The sequence below is a fragment of the Apteryx rowi genome, unplaced genomic scaffold, assembly GCF_003343035.1.
Source record: "Apteryx rowi isolate R43461 unplaced genomic scaffold, aptRow1 scaffold_65, whole genome shotgun sequence".
Classification (NCBI taxonomy): Eukaryota; Metazoa; Chordata; class Aves; order Apterygiformes; family Apterygidae; genus Apteryx; species Apteryx rowi.
This window is the reverse complement of record NW_020450927.1, coordinates 306080-330397: the sequence shown is the minus strand read 5'-3', so window position 1 is coordinate 330397 and position 24318 is coordinate 306080. Positions and strand designations below refer to the sequence as shown.

At 44.2% G+C, this 24318-nt stretch overlaps 2 protein-coding genes across 6 annotated transcripts in view; both read left to right on the top strand.

Annotated features, from left to right (window-relative positions):
* The first annotated feature begins 270 nt into the window (after positions 1–270).
* On the top strand, positions 271–22237 carry SLC39A13 (solute carrier family 39 member 13). 5 transcript variants are annotated; one of them, XM_026084761.1, is made up of 11 exons: positions 274–965; positions 2450–2534; positions 8408–8707; positions 9135–9248; positions 10945–11066; positions 12420–12572; positions 18027–18116; positions 18486–18536; positions 18767–18899; positions 19029–19128; positions 20736–22237. In XM_026084761.1, exons 3-11 carry the CDS (start codon positions 8440–8442, stop codon positions 20809–20811), a joined length of 1107 nt encoding a protein of 368 aa, XP_025940546.1. In that variant the 5' UTR covers positions 274–965; positions 2450–2534; positions 8408–8439; the 3' UTR covers positions 20812–22237. The 5 variants fall into 5 exon arrangements, with proteins under 5 accessions (XP_025940550.1, XP_025940546.1, XP_025940547.1 ...); XM_026084765.1 differs by lacking the exon at positions 18027–18116 and having other exon boundaries at positions 271–965; XM_026084762.1 differs by lacking the exon at positions 274–965 and having other exon boundaries at positions 1823–2534.
* A 795-nt stretch (positions 22238–23032) lies between these two features.
* The window catches only part of LOC112975030 (transmembrane protein 178B-like), a 16280-nt gene continuing 14994 nt past the window's right edge, over positions 23033–24318 (top strand). Inside the window, exon 1 of the mRNA XM_026084644.1 lies at positions 23033–23065. Within this exon, the coding sequence (XP_025940429.1) occupies positions 23033–23065 (33 nt within the window). The remainder of the gene's footprint in view (positions 23066–24318) is intronic.

Sequence of the window (24318 nt, the reverse complement as noted above, 5' to 3'; positions counted from 1 at the left end):
TGCCGTGTTAATCGCCTGTGGATAAGAGAGCGGTGTCCTGCACCAGCTCGGCCTGGGGCTGTGGCGGAGGCCCGGCCCGGCCCGGCCCGGCCCGGCCCGGCCGCAGCGGGGCTCAGGCCGCGGGACCCAGGCCCGCGGCTGGCTGCTGGGGGGTCGGGAGATCTGCCCGGCCTCTGCTGCGGCTCCCACGGAGAGTGGGCTGGGAGGAGGGAAACCTCACCCAGCCCTGAGGGGGTGAAGGTGATTGCTGCCTCTATAAACTTTTCTCACAGGCTGGTCGCTGGGGAAGAAATCACTGTATCCCAAACTACTGTAGTGTTTGATCAGTATTTTAATCCCCTAGGAAAAGGCATGATCTTGGGGTTGCGAGGTGTCTAATCTGTTCTGTTCTGTGACACWCTGTTGTTCTTTAAACCTGTGCATCCACAATTTTTAGCTATGCATGCTATGATGTGCATAATTTGTAGAAGTGAGAGTCTCTGTGCAAAACAATTCTGTATGAGTGGTATGGGGGAGAGGGGAAGAGTCCCACCAGAGCAATGGGTTCCCTAAAGGTGGCCTGTGACTGGGAGAGAAGCGAGTGCTTTGGGGGACCAGAAACCTTTTGTGCCTCTGCAGAGGACAGGGCTTCCAGCAGGAATTCAGAGCTCTCTGCAGGGCTAATGGAGGGAGGTGGCTTGTGGAGAATTTTTTTGGCTGAAATTTACGCTTCCTCCCTGGAAAATAACTTTTTTCCATTCCATGGAGTGCTCTTTTGCAACTCCAAGACCAGGCTTCCAGAGAAAACAGTTGCAAAAAACTTTTTTCTTTTTTTTCTTTTTTTCTTTTCTTTTCCACCGAGAACATCTAAAATGTCATTGTATGGCAGCGAGCGACTGTACTGAGACAGAGCTGAAGCTGTGTGGTCTGAAAAGGCAAAGTGTCTGGGAGGGGAGGAGGCGGGCTGCTGCAGGAATCTCTCTTATGTAAATATTTTATTTTATTTTCTCTTTTCCAGTAGTTTTTTCCGTTGGCGCTTTAAGTTTTGTCTGCATTTTCTCAAGCGCAGCCTGCTGCAGATGTGCTCAGTGAGCACTGTGAGGCAGGGGCAGCCCAGGGAGTCTCCTGGGCGGTGGGCAGGAACTGTTCTCTTGACTTGGTGTTCATTCTGCCTTTTCCCCTTACTCCTGAGTGTGTAAATGGCAAATTCTCATTTAGTTATTCTTCCTGAGCAGGGAAGACCTTTTAGTCACTACAGACCTAAGGTTGTTGTAGAAAGAGCTAAGCAGACCCAGCTCCTGGCTGCTCAGCTTTGAGACCTCCACAGGATGCATGGATGCTATAGAGAGTGCTACCGGTGGAAACTGTGAACAGGTTCGGATTGCAGCACAGTTAAGTGCTGTGATACCAAAGCATGTCATTTGTCAAAACCAATGAGTAGGTGATGTGCTGGCTATTTATCTTAAATAAATATTCTTAAATAGCTCATATACCCTTCTTGAGAAGAACACAAATCTCTTGTAAAACCAGTTATGCCTCTGCCTCATAGTAACCACACCTTTCTGAGACCCTTTGGGTGCTTATGGCTTTCTCTAGCTGAGTTCCTAAAACAGATGCTGATGACTAAAATTAGGGGTAGGAAGACTTCCACCTTCTGCAACTGTAGTGGCAGTGTATTATTCTCTCTCTCTCTTCAGTTCTTATCTTAGGACTACATTTTGTTTGCTCCCTTTCTTCCCCTTAAATACCTGGCTTAGTAGCAGGCAGTTTGAATTCAGAGACTTTACAGACATTAAATAAACTTTACATCTCATGAGAGGTGTGTAGCTATGGGATAGAGAAGCAAAGGGGCTATGGAGATAAAAAAATATATATATTTTTTTAGAGCAAGTGATTATGATATGTTGGGAAAAAGCACATACTGGGAATATGTACTAAATAATTAGCTGCACACAAAGATCAATGCAGGTGTGTCCTGGATGGTGCACTAAGTTTTGGTGCACAGCTGTTTTATAGCCATCAAGAATTTACTATATGAGAGATGGAGATGCTCTTGAGCTGCAAGGTAATGATGGTCAGATGTGAAGGAATATAATTTTTTTCCTTTGTGTGACTAACAAGAAAAGAAAGATCTATGGGCCACAGAAGGTTGGCTGACACAAATGTGAGTTAGGGGATTGGTTTTCCACAGCCTTCCCCCCTCCTCCCTCTTTATTGTCCATAACTTCAGGAAGGAACCTGGTCCCTCTCCTTGCTGGGGAAAGGACATTGAAAACAGGCTGCATGCCTGGCTTCAAGTCCTGGACGTGCCTTTTCTCCTGTGTGCTTTTGCCTCTAACCAGGATTTTGGTTACTCGGTCTCAAAGAGCCTTTCAGGTGTCCCTTGTGGCAGGTATGGGCTGTGAGTAGGGAGAATAAGAAGAAGGAAGAAATGGACCTGTTGCATTAGTTGTTGTGTTTTCTTTTCCAGCCTGATTCTCAGAAGCTGTTAACTTTGTGACAACCACGTGCACATCCTGGATTACAGCTCACTGACAAAATCAGGATGAGAAGGGGTTAGTTTGTGCCAATTTCCATCACTGCCAAGCTGCAGAGAGCAGTTGTTTTGTATTCTTTACGTGTATTCTTTAACTCTTCATGCTCGTATGGTGGTTGTATAAGTCTTGATTTTTGCCAGAGTGGCTTTACTCCTCACGGAGAAGCTATTCCCAGTCATTTTCTTGGTCTAATCCTATCATAAAGGAAGAGGACATCTGTCAGGCCCAGTCTGGGGTTGGAAGGGATACCTGCCTGGTTTTTAAAGCAGGAAGTTCTGTAAATACAGGTTCTTATGCAGCAGCTAGTCAGCAGAGAAGGCTGTGGCTAGTGTAATCTGCCTGAAGAGTCCCTTAACCTCTCTGTGCAGGGGCCTCTGTGGCTGAATGGCTTTGGCCTGTATATGTGCTCAGAACAGGAGAGAGTGTACTCAGTTATGGGACAGCTAATGTTTTCAGAACTTCCAATCCTTTTGCTTTTTCACAGGGAAATTTGGCTAATTGTTGCTTAGTGTTACTGTAGCTTTGTGGGTCTGGTTGCATAGCTGTGGAGGGGAGTCCTAATCTCAGTGCAGGAAGCCAGATGGCCCTGAAGTGTCCCAGGTACCTTGCAGTGACAACAGGAGTTTTGCATTGTTGAAACTGGGAGGAGGGCAGTGTCCCTAGCACATTGGGCTCTCCTGGCACTTCTGTTACAGCCCAGCGCCTGTCCACTTCAGTGGCTGAGGTGAATTGGTGCTTACTGTACATGGAGTGCTGTGGGAAAGGAAAATGGGCCTTGCTGCCACTCCCCCCATGCCCTCCCTATTCTTTTGGAGTAGTTGTGCCAATAATACTGTACAGACCAAGAGCTGCCTCCCTTTGATAGGGTGCCACCAGGTTGAACAAGAGTCTAACCAACTTCAGGGAATCATGGATGTAGGACTCAGAAGGACTCCAAGAGAGGATCTGGTCCTAGTCTTTGCAGTGAAACAGCATCTGGATCAGGTGTTTAATATTAAAAAAAAAAAAAAGTAAAAATCTAGTGTAGGAGATTCTGCATCATAGATAAACTGTTTATCACCACTTTGACATCATTTAAATTTGTTTCTTCTTAGCCAAGCCAAATCATATTTACCAGTTGAGTGGATTCCTCAATGTCCATGAAGAAGAGTTGTGCACTTTCCCACTTTCTCGTGACTTTTATTGTGTGCAGACCCTTCTATTCTCTTCACTCTTACTCTCTTCAGCTTATCTTTTCTAGACTAAACACAGCCAGGTCTTTTAGTCTTTTTTTCCAGGTCATGCTTTCTAAACTCTTGTTTTTATTTCTTTCCACTGGAATGTCTTCAATTTTTGTATCTATTCTGTGGAGTACAGATTGCGAGGCTGGATGCAGTCTGTTGGCCCAGGTCTAACTGGTGTAGAGTAGAATGGAATCGCTGCCTCCACATCATGCACACAGTATAGCTTTGAATATGTCCCAAGATGTCATTTTCCTTCTTTGTAGCAGGCTTACATTGCTGACATATTTAATTTTTGGATTCAATATGTGTGTGTCTTTTTTCTTTTCCTGGCACTTCAGAGTTACTATTATGTCATGTGCATTTTTTTTTTCTCTATAGTATGCTATTTTGTACTTATCTTTAGTGAGATTGGTTTGACGGTATGTTAAAGCTAGGTTTAGGATTCCTATAGCCAGATCAAAACACTGCAATAAAATGCCACAAAATCTTGAGCTGGTTTGAATTTGCTATGTAGGGCTTTTCTTCGTCGTCGTCTTCGTCGTCGTCTTCATCGTCGTCTTCGTCGTCGTCTTCTTCTTCTTCCAAAAAAAAAAAAAAAAGTGATGGGTTTCATATGGGTCAGCAGAGTTTACACTTGACCAGATGTTATCTTGCCACAGAAGGTTTTAGTGGTTCTCCCACAGCTAGCCAAAAGGGTTCTTCATCAATTCTTTCTTGCATCCTTTCTGCTCCTTGTGTCTGTGGTCACTGTGCCTGGATCTCAGTGTCCTCCTTTTGGGGAGCCATGTGACCCTGTCCTTTCACTTTTCTTTGGTTGCTTGCTGCAGTTGGGCCTTCCTCCTGCAGTGGTCTAGTTCAGCTAGTGAAATTAGAGGAGGATGGAGCCTTTAAAAAAACTGTTTTTCTGTTTTATTCTGAGCTTGCTCACCCATGGGGTCAGGTGAGAGCATTGCAGGGGGAATGAATGAAGCGGTGGGGGAGAAGGGGCAACACTGCCCCTTTCAGCTGCAGTTGCAGCAGGCCCTTAGATTGGTTCCAGCACCCTGAATTTCATCTTGATGATTTCAGGCCCTTTTCTGTTTGTCTGTTACTTAAAGCTTTGTTATCTTTATCACTTTATCTTCTAGGTAACTACAAACTGATCACTTAATTTGATCAAGAATCTTTCTGAGGATTGAAGCTACTGGTCTGTAACTCCTTAAGTCTTCTCCTCCCCCCTTTTTTTTTTTCTGTTTATTAAGGTAGGTGAAGCATGACACTTCTCCAGCCTTCTGGGGCCTTCCCACATAATTTCTGTAAATTTTCAAATATAGTCACTAATGCTTCAGATATTACTATCTATTACTATTATTACTACTAATACTTACAGAGATTACTAAGTGCTACTATATGTTACCTGCTAGTGAAGAGCTACATTTGGGGATTTTGTTTGTTTGTTTTGAAGCTGACCCCCACTGGCTTCATGTGATGAGCCATAAGAAAAGCCCCCCTGGCTTTTCTTATCACAGAATCACAGAATGGTTGGGGTTGGAAGGGACCTCTGGAGATCATCTAGTCCAACCCCCCTGCTCAAGCAGGGTCACCTAGAGCACATTGCACAGAATCACGTCCAGGTGGGTTTTGAATATCTCCAGAGAAGGAGATGCCACAACCTCTCTGGACAACCTGTTCCAGTGCTCTGTCACCCTCACAGTAAAGAAGATTTTCCTCATATTCAAATGGAACTTTCTGTGTTTCAGTTTGTGCCCATTGCCTCACGTCCTGTCACTGGGCACCACTGAAAAGAGTCTGGTCCCATCCTCTTGACACCCTCCCTTCAGATACTTGTACACGTTGATAAGATCTCCTCTCAGCCTTCTCTTCTCCAAGCTAAACAGGCCAAGCTCTCTCAGCCTTTTCTCATATGAGAGATGCTCCAGTCCCCTAATCATCTTTGTAGCCCTTYGCTGGACTTGCTCCAGTAGTGCCACATCCCTCTTGTACTGGGGAGCCCAGAACTGGATGCAGTACTCCAGATGTGGCCTCACCAGGGCTGAGTAGAGGGGGAGGATCACCTCCCTCGACCTGCTGGCAACACTCTTCCTCATGCACCCCAGGATACCATTGGCCTTCTTGGCCACAAGGGCACACTGCTGGCTCATGCTTAACTTGGCGTCCACCAACACTCCCAGTGCAGCACTTCTCCGCAGAGCTGCTTTCCTGCAGGTCAACCCCCAACCTGTACTGGTGCAGGGGGTTATTCCTCCCCAGGTGCAGGACCCTGCACTTGCCTTTGTTGAACTTCATGAGGTTCCTTTCCGCCCACCTCTCCGGCCTGTCCAGGTCTCTCTGAATGGCAGCACAGCCCTCTGGTGTACCAGCCACTCCTCCCAGTTTTGTATCATCAGCAAACTTGCTGAGGGTGCACTCTATCCCTTCATCCAGGTCATTGATGAAAAAGTTGAACAAGAATGGACCCAGTACTGACCCCTGGGGGACACCGCTAGCTACAGGCCTCCAACTAGACTCTGCGCTGCTGATCACAACCCTCTGAGCTCTGCCATTCAGCCAGTTCTCAATCCACCTCACTGTCCACTCATCTAGCCCACACTTCCTGAGCTTACCTATGAGGATGTTATGGGAGACAGCGTCAAAAGCCTTGCTGAAGTCTAGGTAGACAACATCCACTGCTCTCCCCTCATCTACCCAGCCAGTCATTCCATCACAGAAGGCTTTCAGATTGGTTAAGCATGATTTCCCCTTGGTGAAGCCATGCTGAGTACTCCTGATCACCTTCATGTCCTCCACATGCTTGGAGATGGCCTCCAGGATGAGCTGCTCCATCACCTTTCCAGGGATGCAGGTGAGGCTGACTGGCCTGTAGTTCCCTGGGTCCTCCTTCTTGCCCTTTTTGAAGACTGGGGTGATATTGGCTTTCTTCCAGTCTTCAGGCACCTCTCCTGTTCTCCATGACCTTTCAAAGATGATGGAGAGTGGCCTAGCGATAATGTCCGCCAGCTCCCTCAGCACTCATGGGTGCATCCCATCGGGGCCCATGGATTTGTGGGTGYCAAGTTTGCTTAAATGATCTCTAACCCRMTCCTCCTCVABCAAGGGMAAGTCTTCCTYYCTCCAGRCTTTCTCTCTTGCCTCCAGGGTCTGGGGTTCCTGAGGGCTGGCMTGACCAGTAAAGACTGAAGCAMAGRWGGCATTCAGTAACTCTGCCTTCTCTGTATCCTTCATCCCTAGGGCACCCACCCCATTCAGCAAAGGGCCCACATTTTCCCTAGTCTTCCTCTTGCTACTGATGTCTTTGAAGAAGCCCRTCTTGTTGTCYTTGACATCTCTAGCCAGATTTMATTCCAAAYGGGCCTTAGCCTTCCTCGTYGCATYCCTGCATACTCTGACAAYRTTCCTATATTCCTCCCAAGTGGCCTGTCCCCCTTTCCACTTTCTGTATGCTTCCTTCTTCTGGTTGAGTTTTGCCAGGAGCTCCTTGCTCATCCATGCAGGTCTCCAGCCTCCTTTGATTGACTTCTTACTCATAGGGATGCACTGATCTTGAGCTTGGAGGAAGTGATGCTTGAATATTAGCCAGCTCTCTTGGACCCCCCTTCCTTCTAGGGCCCTAACCTATGGGATTCCTCTAAGTAGGTCCCTGAAGAGGCCAAAGTTTGCTCTCCTGCAGTCCAGGATTGTGATCCTACTTAGTGCCCTGCCTCTTCCTCGCAGGATCCTGAACTCCACCATCTCATGGTCACTGCAGGCAAGGCTGCCCTCAACCTTCACATCTCCAACCAGTCCTTCTTTGTTTGTTAGTACGAGGTCCAGCAGCACACCTCTCCTTGTTAGCTCCTCTACCACCTGTGTCAAAAAGTTATCATCAATGCTCTGCAGGAACCTCCAGGACTGTTTGTGCCTAGCTGTGTTGTCTTTCCAGCAGATATCAGGATGGTTGAAGTTCCCCATGAGAACCAGGGCCTGTGATCATGAAGCTACTTCCAGCTGTCTGTAGAAGGCCTCATCAACTATTGGAAGAGACAATGAATAGTCAAACACTGTTCACCCTCTTTATACCATCATGATTTTATAGACCTCCATCACGTTACCTCTCCAACTTAGTTGTCTGTCTTGCATCCTAATTTGTTATATGGATGCCACTCCATATCTTTGGTTGTCTTTATTTTTCTACCCAGTAATCCCACAGCCACATGTCCCTTGCGTTTTGTAATTCTGTCATACCAACTTCACAATAAAAAAATGTCAGAGGGGATTCTCTTCCAGCAGCTCACCAGATAGGCAGAGGAGACTTATCCTGGTAGCATCTCTGGTCAAGACCTTCCTCTGGAGCCTCAGGATACTGAAGGGCAAGGGTACCTGAGGGTACTGCCTCTGCAGAGTCCAAGTCCAGCCCATCTAGGGGGGAGGTGCAGGAAGCCACACCTCTTCACAAGGTGTTTTGTCGGCAGTTTCACATAACTGATGATAAACAGTGTCCTTGTCACAGCACTAAAGAGTGCTATGTTGAAATCGGGGAGAGTTTCAAATTTTTCCTTATGGGGAAAAGGAGGATGTACACATGCACTAAGATGCTGAGGGAAGGAATGGAGCAACTAAGGCCTTTCTATCTGGATGGTGGGAGGGGGGTCTCTGAATGCTCTCAGAACTGCTCTCCCCTGTTCTTTTCAGAGATTGGCCAGCCCAGCTGAGACCACTTAGAGATGACAAAGCAAAAGCTTCTGCTTGATGGGACACTCTCCTTGCTTCTGATCGTGGCTTGTGAAGCTCAGCAGCTCCCAAAGGGTCATGTTGCCACTAGTTCTGGTCCTCTGTGTGAGAAGGAGGCTGAGTCCTGGGGAAAACTTTTCAGTAATGAGCGGCTGGATGCCTGGATCTGTTCCCTCATTGGCTCATTCATGGTGGGGCTGAGCGGGGTCTTCCCCTTGCTGGTGATTCCTTTTGAAACAGGAGCTGCTCTGCGTTCAGAAGGTAAGCCTGCTACGTGGGTTAGCCTTTCTGAAGCTGAAAGTCCTGGATTGTGACTGAATGGCACAGTGATGAATAGGACCTTGGATCATCCCAGTGTCATAGGAATACTGCCCTCTAAAATAGACACGGTTCATTGTTTTAGGCCATCCCCATCAATCTGATAGGGTTGGTCCTGGCCAGAGCTTGTGCAAAAAGCATCATTTGGGATATGTACCACAGGGAGTTGCTTGGTCCAGGACCCTCCCACACACTGCTGTCTCAGCCAAGTGGTACAAGGGCTTTTTCTTGAACTCTAGTTATTTTTCCCCTACTCTCTTTGAAAACTTGGCTTGCAGATGCTTCTAATTTAGGTTTCTTTGTGCAAAATCTCAGCTGGTGATGTTTTGGCTCTGGGCTGAATTATGATCATTTTTTGTTTCTTTTTTAGCTGGATCACATCGTTTGAAGCAGTTGTTGAGCTTTGCAATTGGTGGGCTACTGGGGAATGTGTTTCTGCACCTGCTTCCTGAAGCTTGGGCCTACACATGCAGTGCAACAGCAGGTATGAAAGCCCCCTCTGCCAAGAAGCAGCTATGCCTACTGCTGTGCTTTTTAAGTCTGTTCCATGTTGAAAACACAAGAACAGCTAGACTGGGTCAGCCCCAAAATGGGCTTAGACTGGTATTCTGTTTTGGTATCTAAAAGTGAATGTCTAGGGCAGGTTATAAGAACAGCCAAAGCACATGTAATATTTCTTCTCTGTATTCTGCAGCCCTCTAAAGAGGCTTCCTGAGTTGGATGTAGTTTCTTTGTGTTTAGCAACCTGCAATGGATTTTTCATCTATGAACTTTTCGCATCTTTCCTTGAACTCTTGTAAATCTGTGTTGGGTTTTTTTTAGTGTTTTCCCTAAGGAAAGGGGATGCTTTCTTAAACCGATTAGGAAATAATGAATCTGTATGGTCTGATACATGAACACATGCACCATTTCAGGTGGGAATATGCCTCATTAGATAACATCTCCCCTAGAAATCTGTCTCTATCACAGTGCTACTCACAGAACCTCTTTCTTGGGACTTAATCAGGTGTGTCCACTGGGTACTTTGATCTGTTGAAGCCCAAATATGTTGCCTTCTCAAGTTTTGCTCAAGAGAAGTGATGAAAAATTGACTGTCCCTAGAGCCATTGGCTGAGATGGGGCAAAGGAAACAAAAAATGTAGGTGACAGAGCCCAGTATTGACCTGCAAGCTAAACACTGGTTGCGTTGAGGTAGTGCTTGTGGTATTGGTGTATGCTCTTCATCCCTCAGATAGTCAGGCTTGTTGAAACCTGTAATGATTATATTTCTGCCTTGGCAAACTGATGACACAAGAAGCCAAGTACTGCTTAATTCCACCTATTGTGAAAACCATGAAATCCTTTCCCCACTGAGAATGTGAGAGAGGGAAAAGGATGCCCTGGGTTTCCCAGGCTCCATTGCACTTATGTCCTGGGATTTCAGATCCTTCGTGTATCTATGGGTCGCTTAGTGTTCTCCCTCTTCACAGCTCTGGCACTGTCAGTAGAACTCGCTGTCCTTTTTTTTCCTCTTTCTTACAGTGGTTTCCCAGTGACACTGCCTTCTTGCTGTATCTTGTTTGCTTTTTCCAGACTGTCCTTAGCACAAAGGTTTCCATGACCCATATATGCCCCACTAAAGAGTCTTTTTGTTCTTCCAGTGCAATGCAACCTCCATGTCTGCAGCCAGGCTGAATGGATGATTATCTCACAGGCTTGGCTGCAATTGAAAAAAAGAATTTATAGCTTTGGGCTTAATAACTTATGCAGGTGTGGCAGAAAGGGGAAGGTGAGTCTGTAGCTCTGTTAATGGGGAGTGTTGTCTGGGCTTGCTGCTCAGTAGACACAGCTGCAGGATTTTTGTTGATACCAGCATGTAATCTCCCCTTGCTTCTGGAGCTCAGGGAAATTCTTAGTATTGTCAGAAAACAGTCTGGATTGCCCTACTGAAGCAAAGGGGTGGGGGCTCTCAGTCTGAGTGTCCTGAGATGAGGATATCTATTAGATCAAGAATGAGTAGATGAAACTAATTTGCTGTGAGTTGTATTTGCTCCTTACTCCTCAAAAGGACAGTGGAAACACCTCTTTTTTTTCCTGTTATCTTGGGACTCTTGGTTAATCTGTCTGGGACAGGATGGGTTCCCATATGGGAAAACCCTGCATCCTCCTTGATAGAATATCATTTCTCTCTTGTCCCTCAGGAGAAGGGCAGAGCTTTCAGCAGCAGAAACTTCTTGGGCTCTGGGTGATCATTGGTTTCCTGACCTTCCTGGCACTAGAGAAGATCTTCCTAGAGAAAGAAGAGAAGGATTTTCCAGGTGTGGTAAGTGAGTAGCCAGAGGGGAGGGAGTGCTATTGTGTTTGGTTTATGAGTCAGGTACATAAGCACTGTACTAAACACCTCCTCTGCCCTATCTGACAGGTTCAGCAGATGGGCCTGGAGCTGTGAGTAGCTTGTTGTCAATGGCCTTTAGGAGCTTTTTGCCACTTCTTTGACACTAGGCTGTAGGAGAAGGTGTTTCATATTCAAGCTTTGGTTTTGTGGTTTTATCTGAGATTTCTCACCTCTGGGTTGGTTTTGTTCTCTGAGATCTGTGTAAAAGAGAACTCCCCTTTTATGTGGCCTGGGAGCTGGAGCTCTCTGCAGATGAGACTTTCTTAAGTGAGCTTTGAAGGATGACAGCTTGCCAATGCATACTCCATTCGGTGATTGTGACTCACTACTAGGCACTTCACTTCTTTCTTGGGCCTCAGTCAGTACAAAGAGACCCTTCTTCTCTGGAAGGTGTTCCTCACTGCCCTCTTCTCCTGGGTATAGTCTGGACCAGGCCCCTGTTCTGTGGAGCTGGTACATTGTGTGGGAGAAGGGATTTATGGTTGGCCAGGTGGTACAGTGTAATGCTTCAGGCAAGAGTCATCCTGCAGCAAGGGATGCATTAACAAAGAAGTAACAGAAGGTAACTCCAAAACAGAGGAACATGGCTAGTCCTTAGCAATCTGCACAACTTGTAGCAGCAACTCCTGTTGACTGTTCAGTCCTTGCTGTGCCATGCCTTTTGAGAGATGAAACTGGAGATCAGGCACTGCATAACTAGATTTTACTCTGACTTAACATGAGATTTTAAACTCTGAAAGGAATTTATTCTCCTAATACGAGAGAGTAAAGCCTGAGATGAACAGTTTGTGGTGTTTGGAAGCTGACAATCCCAACTATAGAATAATTCTCTGATCTTAGTTATCCTGATGTACTGGAGAGAACAAGACTCTTCCCCCCACTTTCTCCCTCTGCCCAGATGGAGTTGAATTTCTCTTGTCCCCATCTTTCCAATGGGACATGGCTCATAGCCATAAGGTCTGGCTCAGATTCCCAGTCTCTTGATATTTTCCATCTCCTGATGGTTTGGGAAGTCTTTGCTCATGTTGTCTAACAGTGTGTTAGCCAGTTAGCCTTATAGATGAAGTTTAAATACATTAATTCCATTTTACAAATGTGACAAAAAGCTCTCTGAAATCTTTCTCATTTCTGGTAGTTATAATTATTAGAACGTGGTACCAAAGCTACTGATTTGGGCTGTAGGGACAAAAGGATTAAGGTTGATGATTGGATTTCTGACCCCGATTCATGCTCTTTGTTGGGGACAAAAAGGCAGTGACAAGTTGTTTTTCCCTAATTTAGGGCTCTGATTCTAAAGCACCAGAGGAGAAGATTCCCAATGGAAGTGGCTTCCCCCTTCAGAAGGTGGCAGGCAGACCCCAAAGAGCAGGAACAGTTTCAGCTCAGTGTAATGGCTCCTCTCTCCAGTCTCTTCCAACAGACAACAGGATCAAGGTAAGACATCCACAAGCAAACTTCTCCTAGATGCTTTACATCTTATGTTTTCTGGGGCAAATATTTTAAAATTCAGTCAGGAGAAAGAGTTGTCTGTGGAAAGTACTGTCCCAGAGTGGGGAACTCGGTGTTTATGAGCAAGTTATGCTTATTTTTGCTCTGTCAAAGTGTCCATCACAGTTACAATAGGCAGGAAATAGCGGTCTTACTGGAGAAAATCTGCCCTGCAGCTTATGCAAGAAAGGCAAAGTCATTTTTTCAGACTTACGTCTTCACAATAGTCTGTTTTGACTGAATCCTGAGACCAGAACACAGTACTTCCACATTTTGTTATACTATATCTTATAGTCAGTATATATTATTTGTTTAAATTTTGGGGCAATGATTTCTCTTTTCTTCAGTGTCTGCACTGTAGCAGCTGTGAGCTGCACACTTCCTGTTCAGGCAACTCTTAGATGCATTTTGACAGTTGAAGCTATTCATTGTAAAACGTAAGGGTTTGGTTTCTCAGATTAGCAACTATCCGCTGCCAAAAAGGGCCTCTTGTCCACTTCTATCTCCAAACATGCATTTCCCATCCCATCCTTTCCACTGGTGCTCATCTGATCCCACAGTGAGCCAGTTCAAGGAGCTAAACAGGCCGAGAACTTTTTTTATTGTTGTTGCTTTGTAGGTTTAATTCTCTGCTAATTTAGCTTCTTGAATCAGCTTGCTGTGCTGTCAAGCAGCCTGTAGTGTTGGGATAAGGGGATATCAGCAAGCTCATAGGATTGGAGGCGGGGCAGAGAAACCACTAGGCAGTGGCTAACCTTTAGATTGGCTTTGCTTTCCCTTTTGGTTTTATTTTACTGTCCTCGCATTGTGGAAGCCCTGTCTGGGTGAACATTAGAGAGAGCAGTAGACCACTTTTGCGAAGGAGAATTTCCAATTTGAGTCTGAGAGTCCATAAAAAATGTACGAGATTGCAGGAGAGTAACTACAACAAGAAAATGTGGTTTCATGAGCTAACTCAAACATGGATATGTAGTCAGTCAGAGGCTCTTCAATCTTTCTATTTTAAACCTGTTTTGCTGTGACTTTGTGACTCTTACCACACATTAATGTGAAAGATATGCTGAGATCACTGTACATTTTTGATATCTCTCACATTCATGTAATCTGCACATACGGAGCACTATACAAATTGCAAGTTGTCACCTTGGTGGCAGTGATGGTGAAGCTGGTATTACTGGGTTTTGAAACATTGTGCCTTTATTTTAGAAAGCTATATACAGGGACTTAGGGACTACAGGCTGATTAGTCCACCACTGGTTTTAAGCAGAAATAAAACACTGATGGGGGACACAATTGCTCAGGGCCTTGTCCTAATGTAAAAATAATAATGTAATTAATGCTAATTGGTATGGTCTTATGGAAGATAGATTTTTTTTTTTGTCCTCCAGACTCTTTTGCTGACTTTTATTCAAGCATAAGGTTGATTTGTAATGATACTGGGAGACATATATAAAACCTAACTTTGTCCCAAATTCTAATAAAACTAGTGCTGTATACAGTCAACTTTGCCAATATTATCTGTATTTAAACTGATAATTATCTATTACAGAGATAGTACAAAAGCTACCTATAACTAGGGACTGGATTGATGCAGCCTCACTCAAAAATATGTTCACTGCTGGTTTACAATCTTTGTAAAGGATAGTTTGAAAAAAGTACATTTTAACATTTGCAGCTATTACTCTGTTACTTAAATGGCATGTTATGACTGTGTGAGGTCAGTGATACTGGGTAAACTGAATAACTTGATCAAAACAGCTGAATTTTTAACATGTTTCAATACATGAAAATATTAAGCACTAGATTAAGAAACAAAGAATGCAGATCACATTTACAACATAGGTGCAGTTTCCAGGAAGTCAGTGCCTTGGAAAAACATGCAAGAATCATAGGAGAAAATTGTTTAAACACATTCTTCCATTATGATGCTACAGCCAGGAGAATGGGTGAGTGGGAAATATCAGTTAAGGCAAGGGAAGAGAGTTCCTCTTTCTATACAACAGTAATGAAACAGCTATATGACACTTTTTCCAGTAGTGTTATTCACAATATCCAAGGAACTATTAATAAATTTTAAAGGGATCGTGAAGGAGCTGAAATAGTTACTTGAAGTTTGGAAAACATGGTTAAAAGGTGGTTTTCTTTAATCTTTAGGTCTATAGAAGTGACAGTTCGGGGTGACTGTTAAAGTATACAAATACCCTTGTGAGAGGCCTGATTAAATTTGAATAGTTGGAAGTTGAAGTTAAACAGTAGCAGGCTAGAAATCAAACAGAACTCTGTAACTGAGGGCAACTTACCCGTGGATCAGCTTACCTAGAGTGATAGTAGATTCTTTGTCATTTGTGAGGTTTAAGCCATGATTTAAGCTGCTCTTTACAAAATACAGTATAGTTTAAGAAACAATGGGCTTTATGCAGAAATTGAATGAGGTCCTTTCAATTGTGTTATACAAAAAGTCAGTCTAGATGATCAGTAAGAGCCCTTTTAGTTTTAAGATCCTAAAATGTCTGTTCAGTCTTACTGACTTGTGGATAGGCACAAATTGGCAACTAATAAATTACATACATAGTTTTAACTGTTGCTTTCTACCTGGTGAGTGTGTAATCAGAAGATCTCAATATTCTTTCTGGTAGGGGGGGAATTACCAAAACTACCAAGATATTCTTGTCTTGTTACCCTGTTTCATTAGGAAACAGTCATTCCATCTGTCTGTCCATCTGTTCTGCCCTTCCTTTTCCAATAACTTTTGAACCTATAATTAATTTTACCCGAGTTCAAGAGAAGTCTCGAAGGTAATCAAATTTCTGCAAGTTCCATAAAAATCAGCGTGTGGATAGAGGAGAAATGCAAACTAATGTCCTTTTGAGGAAGTATTGGGGAAATGTTGCATGTTGTTTGGCTGCACTGGCTTGTTGGCAAATCAGCAGGAAGGTAAGTCTTGCTGCCCTTATCTGGTGGGGAAGGGGCAGTCATGCAGTGCATGGGGGGAAAGGACGTGCAGGGGAAACAATATTGTTAGAAATGAGCAAGGTAGGTGCTTGCGAAGAAAAGAGAAACCCGTATCAAACCAGGCTTCTTTGGTTCCAATATCCACTCAATAACCCCATTTTTTTAAGAAAACAAGAGGAGAAAGGTACTATTTAAACAAACAAACAGAAAGTGGAGTCACCCTTCAGGGCTTCAAAGATTAGTAAGCTGCAATTGGTTGTCTGTGGGCCATATATATTAGAACCAGGGCTATAACAACATGTTCTAGCTTAAACACTGCAAGTGAGAAGGGTCCTTTGCACCCAAATATAATTTGGTGCTTTCCTGCATTACAGCCTTTAGAATGATTTTACTTGTTGAGAGAATAGAGTACTTCTTCCTTGCACATTCTTTCTTTTTCCCCATGACACAGGCATCCTTGCTGATTGTAGATGTATGTTTTATTGCACAGTGACATTAACTCTGCAGCATGAACATAAACACTTCATCTAGCTGCACTGTTTATGACTGAGGAGAACCTCCTATTAGGTATTCTCGGAATGTAAATGTCAGAGGCTCGTAACTGTCAAATCAACCCAATTTATATCTGAACACTCCAAGGCTTTGCTTCTCTCAGTGACAGCGTTTGCCCAAGCCACTGACAACAAAAAACCCTAATGTTTTAATCATGAAGTCTTTTTTTTTTTTCCCCCCACTATATACAATGGTATGGTGTGTGTGTAAAACTTATATGAATAATAATTACTATCCTGTGGGGAAAACCCAATCATCTAAAATTCCAGCATGAAAAGGAGAAATTTTAGACAGTCACATTAGACTGAAAATGAGGAATGAGAACTAAAACTGCTATGTGTTCGTGAGTCTGCACGCCTTGCTTTATGTTCTCCTTCTTACAAAAACATGAAGGGAATGTGTTCTGCATCCATTGTGGAGATGTTTAGATTATTACTTATTGTAGTTAGGCCTGCTTAATAGGCCATTTTCATATTTAATCGTGGACGTGCTTTTGAAAGTTTAGAGCCTTTGAAAATGTCTTGAGATTGTGCAGTAGAAAATGCTGTGCAGAAAGGTGATGCCTTTTCGATACTCAATACTCGACTGAAAGCCCCACATGAGCTGCAGCATACAGATGGACACTTTCTTTATTTGACCACAGCAAGAAGAAGGATGCCGCAAGCAGAGTTCAATAGAAACAGGGAAGAACAGAAGACCAAAAAGTGTGCCGATGGCCTGACTATAAAACCCACCAGCACTTGTGTTCTTCCAGCTAAACTTTGGTGCCTGATACTATGGTGAAATAAGAGGTTGATGTCCCAGTTTCTAGACTGCCTCTCCACCCACAGGTTGCTGCTCTGTAGCTGGAGCTAATGTATGCCAGCTTAGTTCTTGCAGTCCAGAAACAGACCGGTGTATTAGCTACCACCCAGACTGGTGATAATTTAAAATGCAGTGCTGCATAGTGAACTGCAGTATGTCTGGAGCCAGCACATGTTAGTTTTTGTTAAATATGATGGAAAAACAGAAATGGTGAGCAAAAGGGCTGGGTGGTACCCTTATAAATCAGTTTGGCCCAAATAGCCAGAATTTGTCTGGAAACACCCATAGATATAGCAGTGGTTAGCATAATAGGGAAGTCTAACATGGAGATAGACTTGAGTGGGGAAGGGAGTTGGCATATGCCTGTAATTTTCAGAAATGTGTTTGTCAGCATGCGTATGCATATACATGCTATCCAGCCTTCTAGTGGGTGGATTTTTGGTGACTGTCATCACTATCTTTTCTCTTTTTATTCTTTCTTAAGGGAAAGCAAACCCACAAGCACAAGCTTTTTTAGTATAATGCTCGAAGATTTGTTCGGTTATAAAAAGCAATTTCAGCAGCATTTGTTCTGCTGCACTGCTCTTGCCAGCTCTTGAAGAGGAGACATTTAACAGTTATATATTAAAATACATGACTAGAAGACCAGGTCAGGTCATATTTGAAGCCAGTCACCTGTGTAAATTAGTGAGTGTTGCCTAGAATTGGTCTGATTTACAATCAATGTATTCTTGTATTTTGGCTATCTTTTTCCTTTCACCTTTTCTGTCTCTCTCTGTATGTAGAGCTTCTCTGTCATTTGCCTTCTCTCTCCCTCTCTCTCTCCCTCTCTCTCTCTCTCTCCTCCACTAAGATAGATTTCCTAATCTTGGACAATGCTTGTCTACCCTAAAACATAGTTTACTCTAAAACTGAACACAACATTTAAATTGTACCTGTGCACTGATGTTAAGATCTTCACCAGAAGTGCCATGTCCTGTCCTGTGTCATTTGATCATGGCTCTGTATAACCTGTGTCCAGATCTTGTCTGGTGCTTTCTTTCATCTTGTTATGTCTTCTCCTTTATCAGGGGCTCTTCCTTCTCTTTGCAGATTAGTGGATACCTCAATCTGCTGGCCAACACCATTGATAACTTTACACATGGCCTAGCAGTAGCAGCCAGCTTCCTGGTTAGCAGAAAGGTAAGGTTTCTGTCACATGCCATATACTGAACTGGAGATGCCTGTCCTCAAGTGTGATGCAAAAATACCAAAGATGTGAGGAATCCCTCCTATTTTCTGGAAGCTTCCAAGAACATGGAGAAGCATTTTCAGTAAGAAGCAGTCCTATCCTGGCCCTCTGAGCCAGAGCTTCTTCAAACTTGGGAGATCTTTGTTCTTTGTACTGACATGTGGGGAAACGTTACCTCATCTGCCCTTTCACTGAATACTTCAAAACCCTGAGTAACAAGAGTCTTAACTTGGAGAATGGGGCCTTGACATGCTGATGAAAGTCTCAGCCTTTCAGAGCCGGAGGACCATTTCCTAATTGACTTCTCTTCTCTGCCATAGGTTGGGCTCCTAACCACAATGGCAATTCTCCTGCATGAAATCCCACATGAGGTGAGAGGGCTTTTTATCCTGCCGTCCTAAGGGATTGAAGAGGTGCTTCATCTGCTAAAAGAGAAGGGCTAAGTCTGGTTAACATTTTCTTGTCCCTTGAAAAGATGCTCCTTCTTGGAGACTGGCAACATGAGAAGTTAAAAGAAGTCTTGAAGCACTTGTCTTGTTAGGATGGCCTTTGTATTTGGGGATGCTCATATTCATTAGCTGTTGGCTCTTGGTTTTCCTAGGTAGGGGACTTTGCAATCCTACTTCGGGCTGGGTTTGACCGCTGGAGTGCAGCCAAGATGCAGCTTTCCACAGCTTTAGGGGGGATTCTAGGAGCCTGCTTTGCAATATGCGCTCAGTCACCAAAAGGAGCAGGTAAGGCTCCCTGGGGCTTCTGTAGGAGTGGGGAGGCCTGTGGTAGCCATGTGTAGATCTTCTCTACCTACTCTGTTCTCTCTTGTGATTTTGCCTCAGTAATAATGAAAACTTTCTGTATTTGTGCAGGGGAAACAGTAGCCTGGATCCTTCCTTTCACTTCTGGAGGATTTTTGTATATTGCCTTGGTAAATGTTGTGCCTGATCTCCTGGAGGAAAAGAATCCTTGGTAAGTGCTCCTGTTTAGCTGCAGCACTTCTTACCACCAGGGAGCAGGAATGTAACATTTTCCCATGCCTGTTCTGGGAGCACGTGAATGCCAGCTTTCCAAATCCCGTGGACAAGACTAGTATATAGATAAACTGCTGTGCTAGGTGTTGAGTTGATGGGACTACAAAGACCCTGTAAAACATGAGACCCTCCAACTGGGTCAGCCCTAAAATTTTGCTGGCCCAGTATGTTATCTGTGACAGTGGCCAATTGCATATGCTTAAGGAAAGACTGCAGGAAACAAGGAAAGTGAAAAATCACAGAATCACGGAATAATTGAGGTAGGAGGGAATCTCTGGAGGTCATTTAGTCCAACCCCCCTAGGACCAGCTAGAGGAGGTTGCTCAGGACTGTGTCCAGCTGGGTGATCCCTTACACAGTGTATCTTCTCAGCTTCTAGCAACTAGTGGCTTAGGGACTGCTTGAGCCTGGGGCTCACCCAGGCCTTTGTGTCTGATAACCATACATGGACCTATCCTTCACATATTTCTCTAATTGCTTTTCAACCCTACCCATTACTTTGGGCTTCTGCAATCTCCCTTTGGCAACAAGTTTGCATAGTTTGACTGCACTGTGTGAAATTATGCTTCTTGCTATTTGTTTTTTAGCCTCTTGCTTATTGATTTCATTAGATGCCCCTGTGTTGCTGTGTGAGTAGAGAATAATAGTTTCCTTCTCTTTATCATTCACCATTTCATAGTCTTTTATTGTATCCCACCTCAGTCATTTGTATTCCACACTGAAGAATTCTAGTGTATTTGGCCTCCTCTCTTAGGTAATATTTTAGTTTCCTGGAGTCTGACTGAGACTGTGTCCAGTCATATTCCAAACTCATCTGTACCACAGTAGAGACCCTCTCAGACCTGCTGACAGAGCTGCTCATGAGTATTTTCACCTATTTCAGTTGCAATGAGGTAGATTAACTTCAGCAGTTTAACTAAGAGGCTCAACTTCTTGGCTTGACTACTTCCTTTTGACCAAGATGGATAAAGTGCTCAAAAGACAGCTCCACAGTTGTATCTGAGGAGGCAGGAACCTCTGGTAGAGAAATTTTAATGAGCAGCTGGGAGCTTGCTTTTGGATTGATAACCTCTTGTGTGGGCACAGCTGTTCAGAGTGTGCAGAGGCAGTGGGTACGTAGCCACTTTAATCCAGCATAAATCTGAGATGATGCTAAATGAGTGGCAAAATCCATTAGCTTTTTTATTTTTGCAAGGTAGTTGTTGGCCGAATGAGGTCCCTAGTCCATCTGTGAACATGCTGAATAGATGCTGGTGCTATTGTAAGAGAAAGGCCAGGAATAGGCCTCTGAGTAGGTGCACGATTTAATCAGCTTATATTGATTTGGAAAACTTGAGTCAGGTCTTGCAGCTGAATGGAACAAATACATGCCAGTTTATGGACAACTTCTTTGTTTGGGGTGCTGAGGAAGATTCTCAGCTCAACTGCTGTCTTGTCCTTGTGATGAATTTGGAAGGGCAAAGAACAAACCAGTCAAGAGCCTCTACACTGCTGCCTATTGGGATTGGTCTGCCGCCCCTCCTAATTTTACTGTTTCTTTCCCAGGAACTCCCTACAGCAAGTTCTGCTCCTGTGTACCGGCATTACAGTCATGGTGCTACTCTCGCTCACAACAGAATGACCTCTGTGCAGACCTCATGATGCCTCCCAGAGCCACCACAGTGACTCTGAGCTGACAAAGCAATAAGGAACACTAATGTTACTTCCTATGTGTGCACGTGTGGATCTGACTGCTAGTATGAGAAGCAGGTGAGAAAGAGGTCTGGGTGTGCAGGACTTCATTCCCTGGCTCTTCATTCCCTGTTCTGCTAAAATCTCACACATCAGGGCTTCCTCTTTTATGGAGCAAAAGATACAATGAGCAGAAATGAACTGAACAACTGCTCCATGGAGAATGGCCAATGTTTCATTCAGTTCATTATGATGGAACTGCACCTCCCAAGCCCTTGCATGAAAACAAGACACTATCCCTGTAGCTGGTGAAGAGGAAGGACTTGTCCTACCACTCAAAGGGTTGGAGACAGAACAGGGATGGCAAAACAACAGTAAATTAACAGCTTTAACCAGAACTTCCTACCCACCAGGAGTTATGGTGCTATGAAAACCTGCATTGCAGATAGCGGGGGAAGGTCCCCTTCCAACTTGATCTCTGGCTGTTCAATGAGATCAGTCGTTTCTAAAGGTAGTATTAGCCTTGGTAGTCTACCTTTTTGGCTTATTTTGTACTCATTTTTGTTGAAATTGAGCCAGAAACTTGAGGCACTTTGGGACAGTTCACAATTAAATGGCTCAGCTTGAAGATTACTTGCCTCAGCCCTAACCACTCCAGTAACCAGTGTGGCATAGCTGTTTATCTGAAAAATGGTCAGCAAACGTTTCTTCTATTGCTAGACTATCAGCTCACCTATATCTGGAAGGAAAGTCATGGAGTTGCTGCTACTGGCCTCCCTCCCCACCTCCCTCTCCCCATAAACATTAGCTGAGTGTGGCTCTGAGCCTGCTCTCAAGACCTGACTCACCCACCATCTTCCCCAAGCCAAGTTTCAGAGCTCTCTTGAGGTGGAGAGGTTGACGTGTTAGCCCTGTTCAGCATGCTAGAGCAGTCCTAGGCTGAGGTTTGGGCAAGGGCTGAACACAATACAGCCCGGTCAGCTGCAGGTAACCCAAGGCTGGCTCTTCCTCTGTTCAATGTAGAGTATTTAAGAACATGCTATTACCAAAAATATGGATAGTAGTCTACTTCTGGGCTTTTTACCTCACAGTGGAGTTACAGCCTGTCAGGGATGAATGGGTAAGAAATAATACTGACAGTTCTTAAAGGAAAGGGCACAGCAGCAAAGAACACAGGAAGGGTGAAATGGGAAGGGTGAAACTGCTGGTGAAAAGATTAAAAATGAGTCTAGAAAAGCTAAGTGTGCTAAGTAAGGAGAGAACAGGGTATGAAAGGGTGGCAGTAAGTATGCTTTAAGAGGAGCTTTCTGTTGTGTGATGCTTGGGATTCAATTTGTTGACAATCGGAGATCAATAAAAATAAATGATGTTTCTTGTGTTTTGTGTGCATCCCAGCTGACAGACTGACCAGGCCCCCATTCCACAGGGATGTTTTAGTTCTACAAAGATCCACACCATTGTTAGATCATCCCTTCTGCAGAGGTCATCCTTGCTCTACATAAATCTGTTTAAAACTCGACCTTACTGGATGCAAAACAAGTGCCATAATGTGAGTTGTACCAGTTCAGCTCTGTCTTTAAACAGTTTTTGTAAATCAGTATAGCTCTCCAGTCTGCACAGGGCTAGTCTCTTTAGAAGGTGATTTGGCTCAGAGCAACGAGGCGGGTACGCTGCCCATAGCAGAGGCACTTACTTCTCCAAGAGATTCCTTGTTGACACTGTTCTATTTTTATGACAGCTCCTGTCCTACTTTTTGGAGAGAGCTGGAGAACTTGTGTTTGCAGTTCTCTCTGCCCAGGAACTGCTGTCTAAAATCTGTTCAGCTTTCCTCACCCCTAGGTTTACGTCACTAACTAGCTTCACTGTAGCAATGCAGGAGGCTTAGTGCAATCATCTTTATTACAAAATTGCCCTCCTTTGACAGCTCCTGCCTCTATCATCCATTTGTTACAAAGTCTGAATCTAGCATCCACTTCCTGTTTTCCTGGAAGGAGGATTCATCTGATTAGCCTGCAGGAACTCAGGGAGTATACTAACCCCCTCATTCTAATACTTTGTAATTTTTTTTTCCCTTGGAGACTGAAGCTAACCAGACCCTGTAGTAGCAATCTGAAGGAAGCAGGTTTGCATAGAAAGATATGCCTGCTCTTTCCCCAGATGTCTTGTTCAAAATGCAGCTGGCATTTAAGTCAAGGCATTACCAGGTAAGTGCCCAGAAACTGGTGTTATTGCATCAGCACTGAGCCTTGCCAAAACTGTAAACCATAGTCAAGGTTTTGTGCTCAGCATTCAGGAATGTGAAGTGGATGACACTGAAGAATTAATTTCTGAGTTGCTTTTCTTGGCTGGTACCATAAGCCTGACAGTCTGCCAGTTCTTGGGAAGGTATCCTGGTATAAGGCAGCACAAGGCTTATGGGAGGGGCTGGTTAATTTTCTGTGTGCAGTGTCAGCCCTGGGGCTGAGGATGCAGAACCTTCAGAGGAAATGGAGTATCACTCCATCACATTTGTTACTTTTGGAAATGCAGAGAGAATCATATTTTCTAGTTCTATTTTTTTTTTCAGCTGCTCTTATGCATTTTTCCCTTTCATCTGTATTGGTCTGCTCTGTACAGAGACAATAGAGATGAAATAAATGGTCTGCAGTGTGGGTTTGTATTTGCTGTTTTGAAGCTGCATCTTTTCTTTGCCTTTGAATTACAGAGCAGTATCTCTTGTTCAGTAGTCCAGATGAGTGTGTGGGTTCTGTCTTGCTTTTTACTCTACTCCTTGAGCTTTTACTATTGAAAAAGAGGTTCCTGAACCAGTCTGCTGTTCCTGCTGTCATGGCATTGTGGGCCGGTAGTGTTGTAGTGCATGTGGAATCATAGTTCTTGGATGTGGGTCTGTTTGCTGAGAAGAATAATCAGGTGAGTTACTCCTCCTTGAGGGGAGTGCCTGTATGGTAACTGACTGCTCAGAGAGTTGTGCAGCCATTTTTGTGATTAGTGATTCCTCACCTAAAAACTTCTAGGCCTAGCTGATAGTTACCTTCCTCAACACTTAACACTAAGCTGGTTACCTGCATTCATCAAAAATTGTATATGGAAAGAGCCAGAAGATCAGCTTGTAAGGGAATGTTTTCTGTCCTCCAAAACCACAGGTTTAAAGTATGTCTTATCCCACCCTTCATTTGAAAGATTTTTCAGGCTATAAATACTGAATGGTAGTAACTGATTCTTAGTTCTTATGAAAGACCTTTTTAAGAAAGAAAGCAAGCCACAACCTAAGAGCTGGAAGAAAACAAAGGCAGGTAGGTGATTGAGGGCATGATTTCAAGGTATGGGGGTTTTGCCAGGAATGCATCTTTTGGAATCTGTGTCCCTGGTTTCACCGTGCTGCCCTCTGTGGTTGCACTGATACTTCTGTTCGTGGGGCTATGTTGTGAGCCTCTCTCCCCCCCCCCCCCCCCCCCCC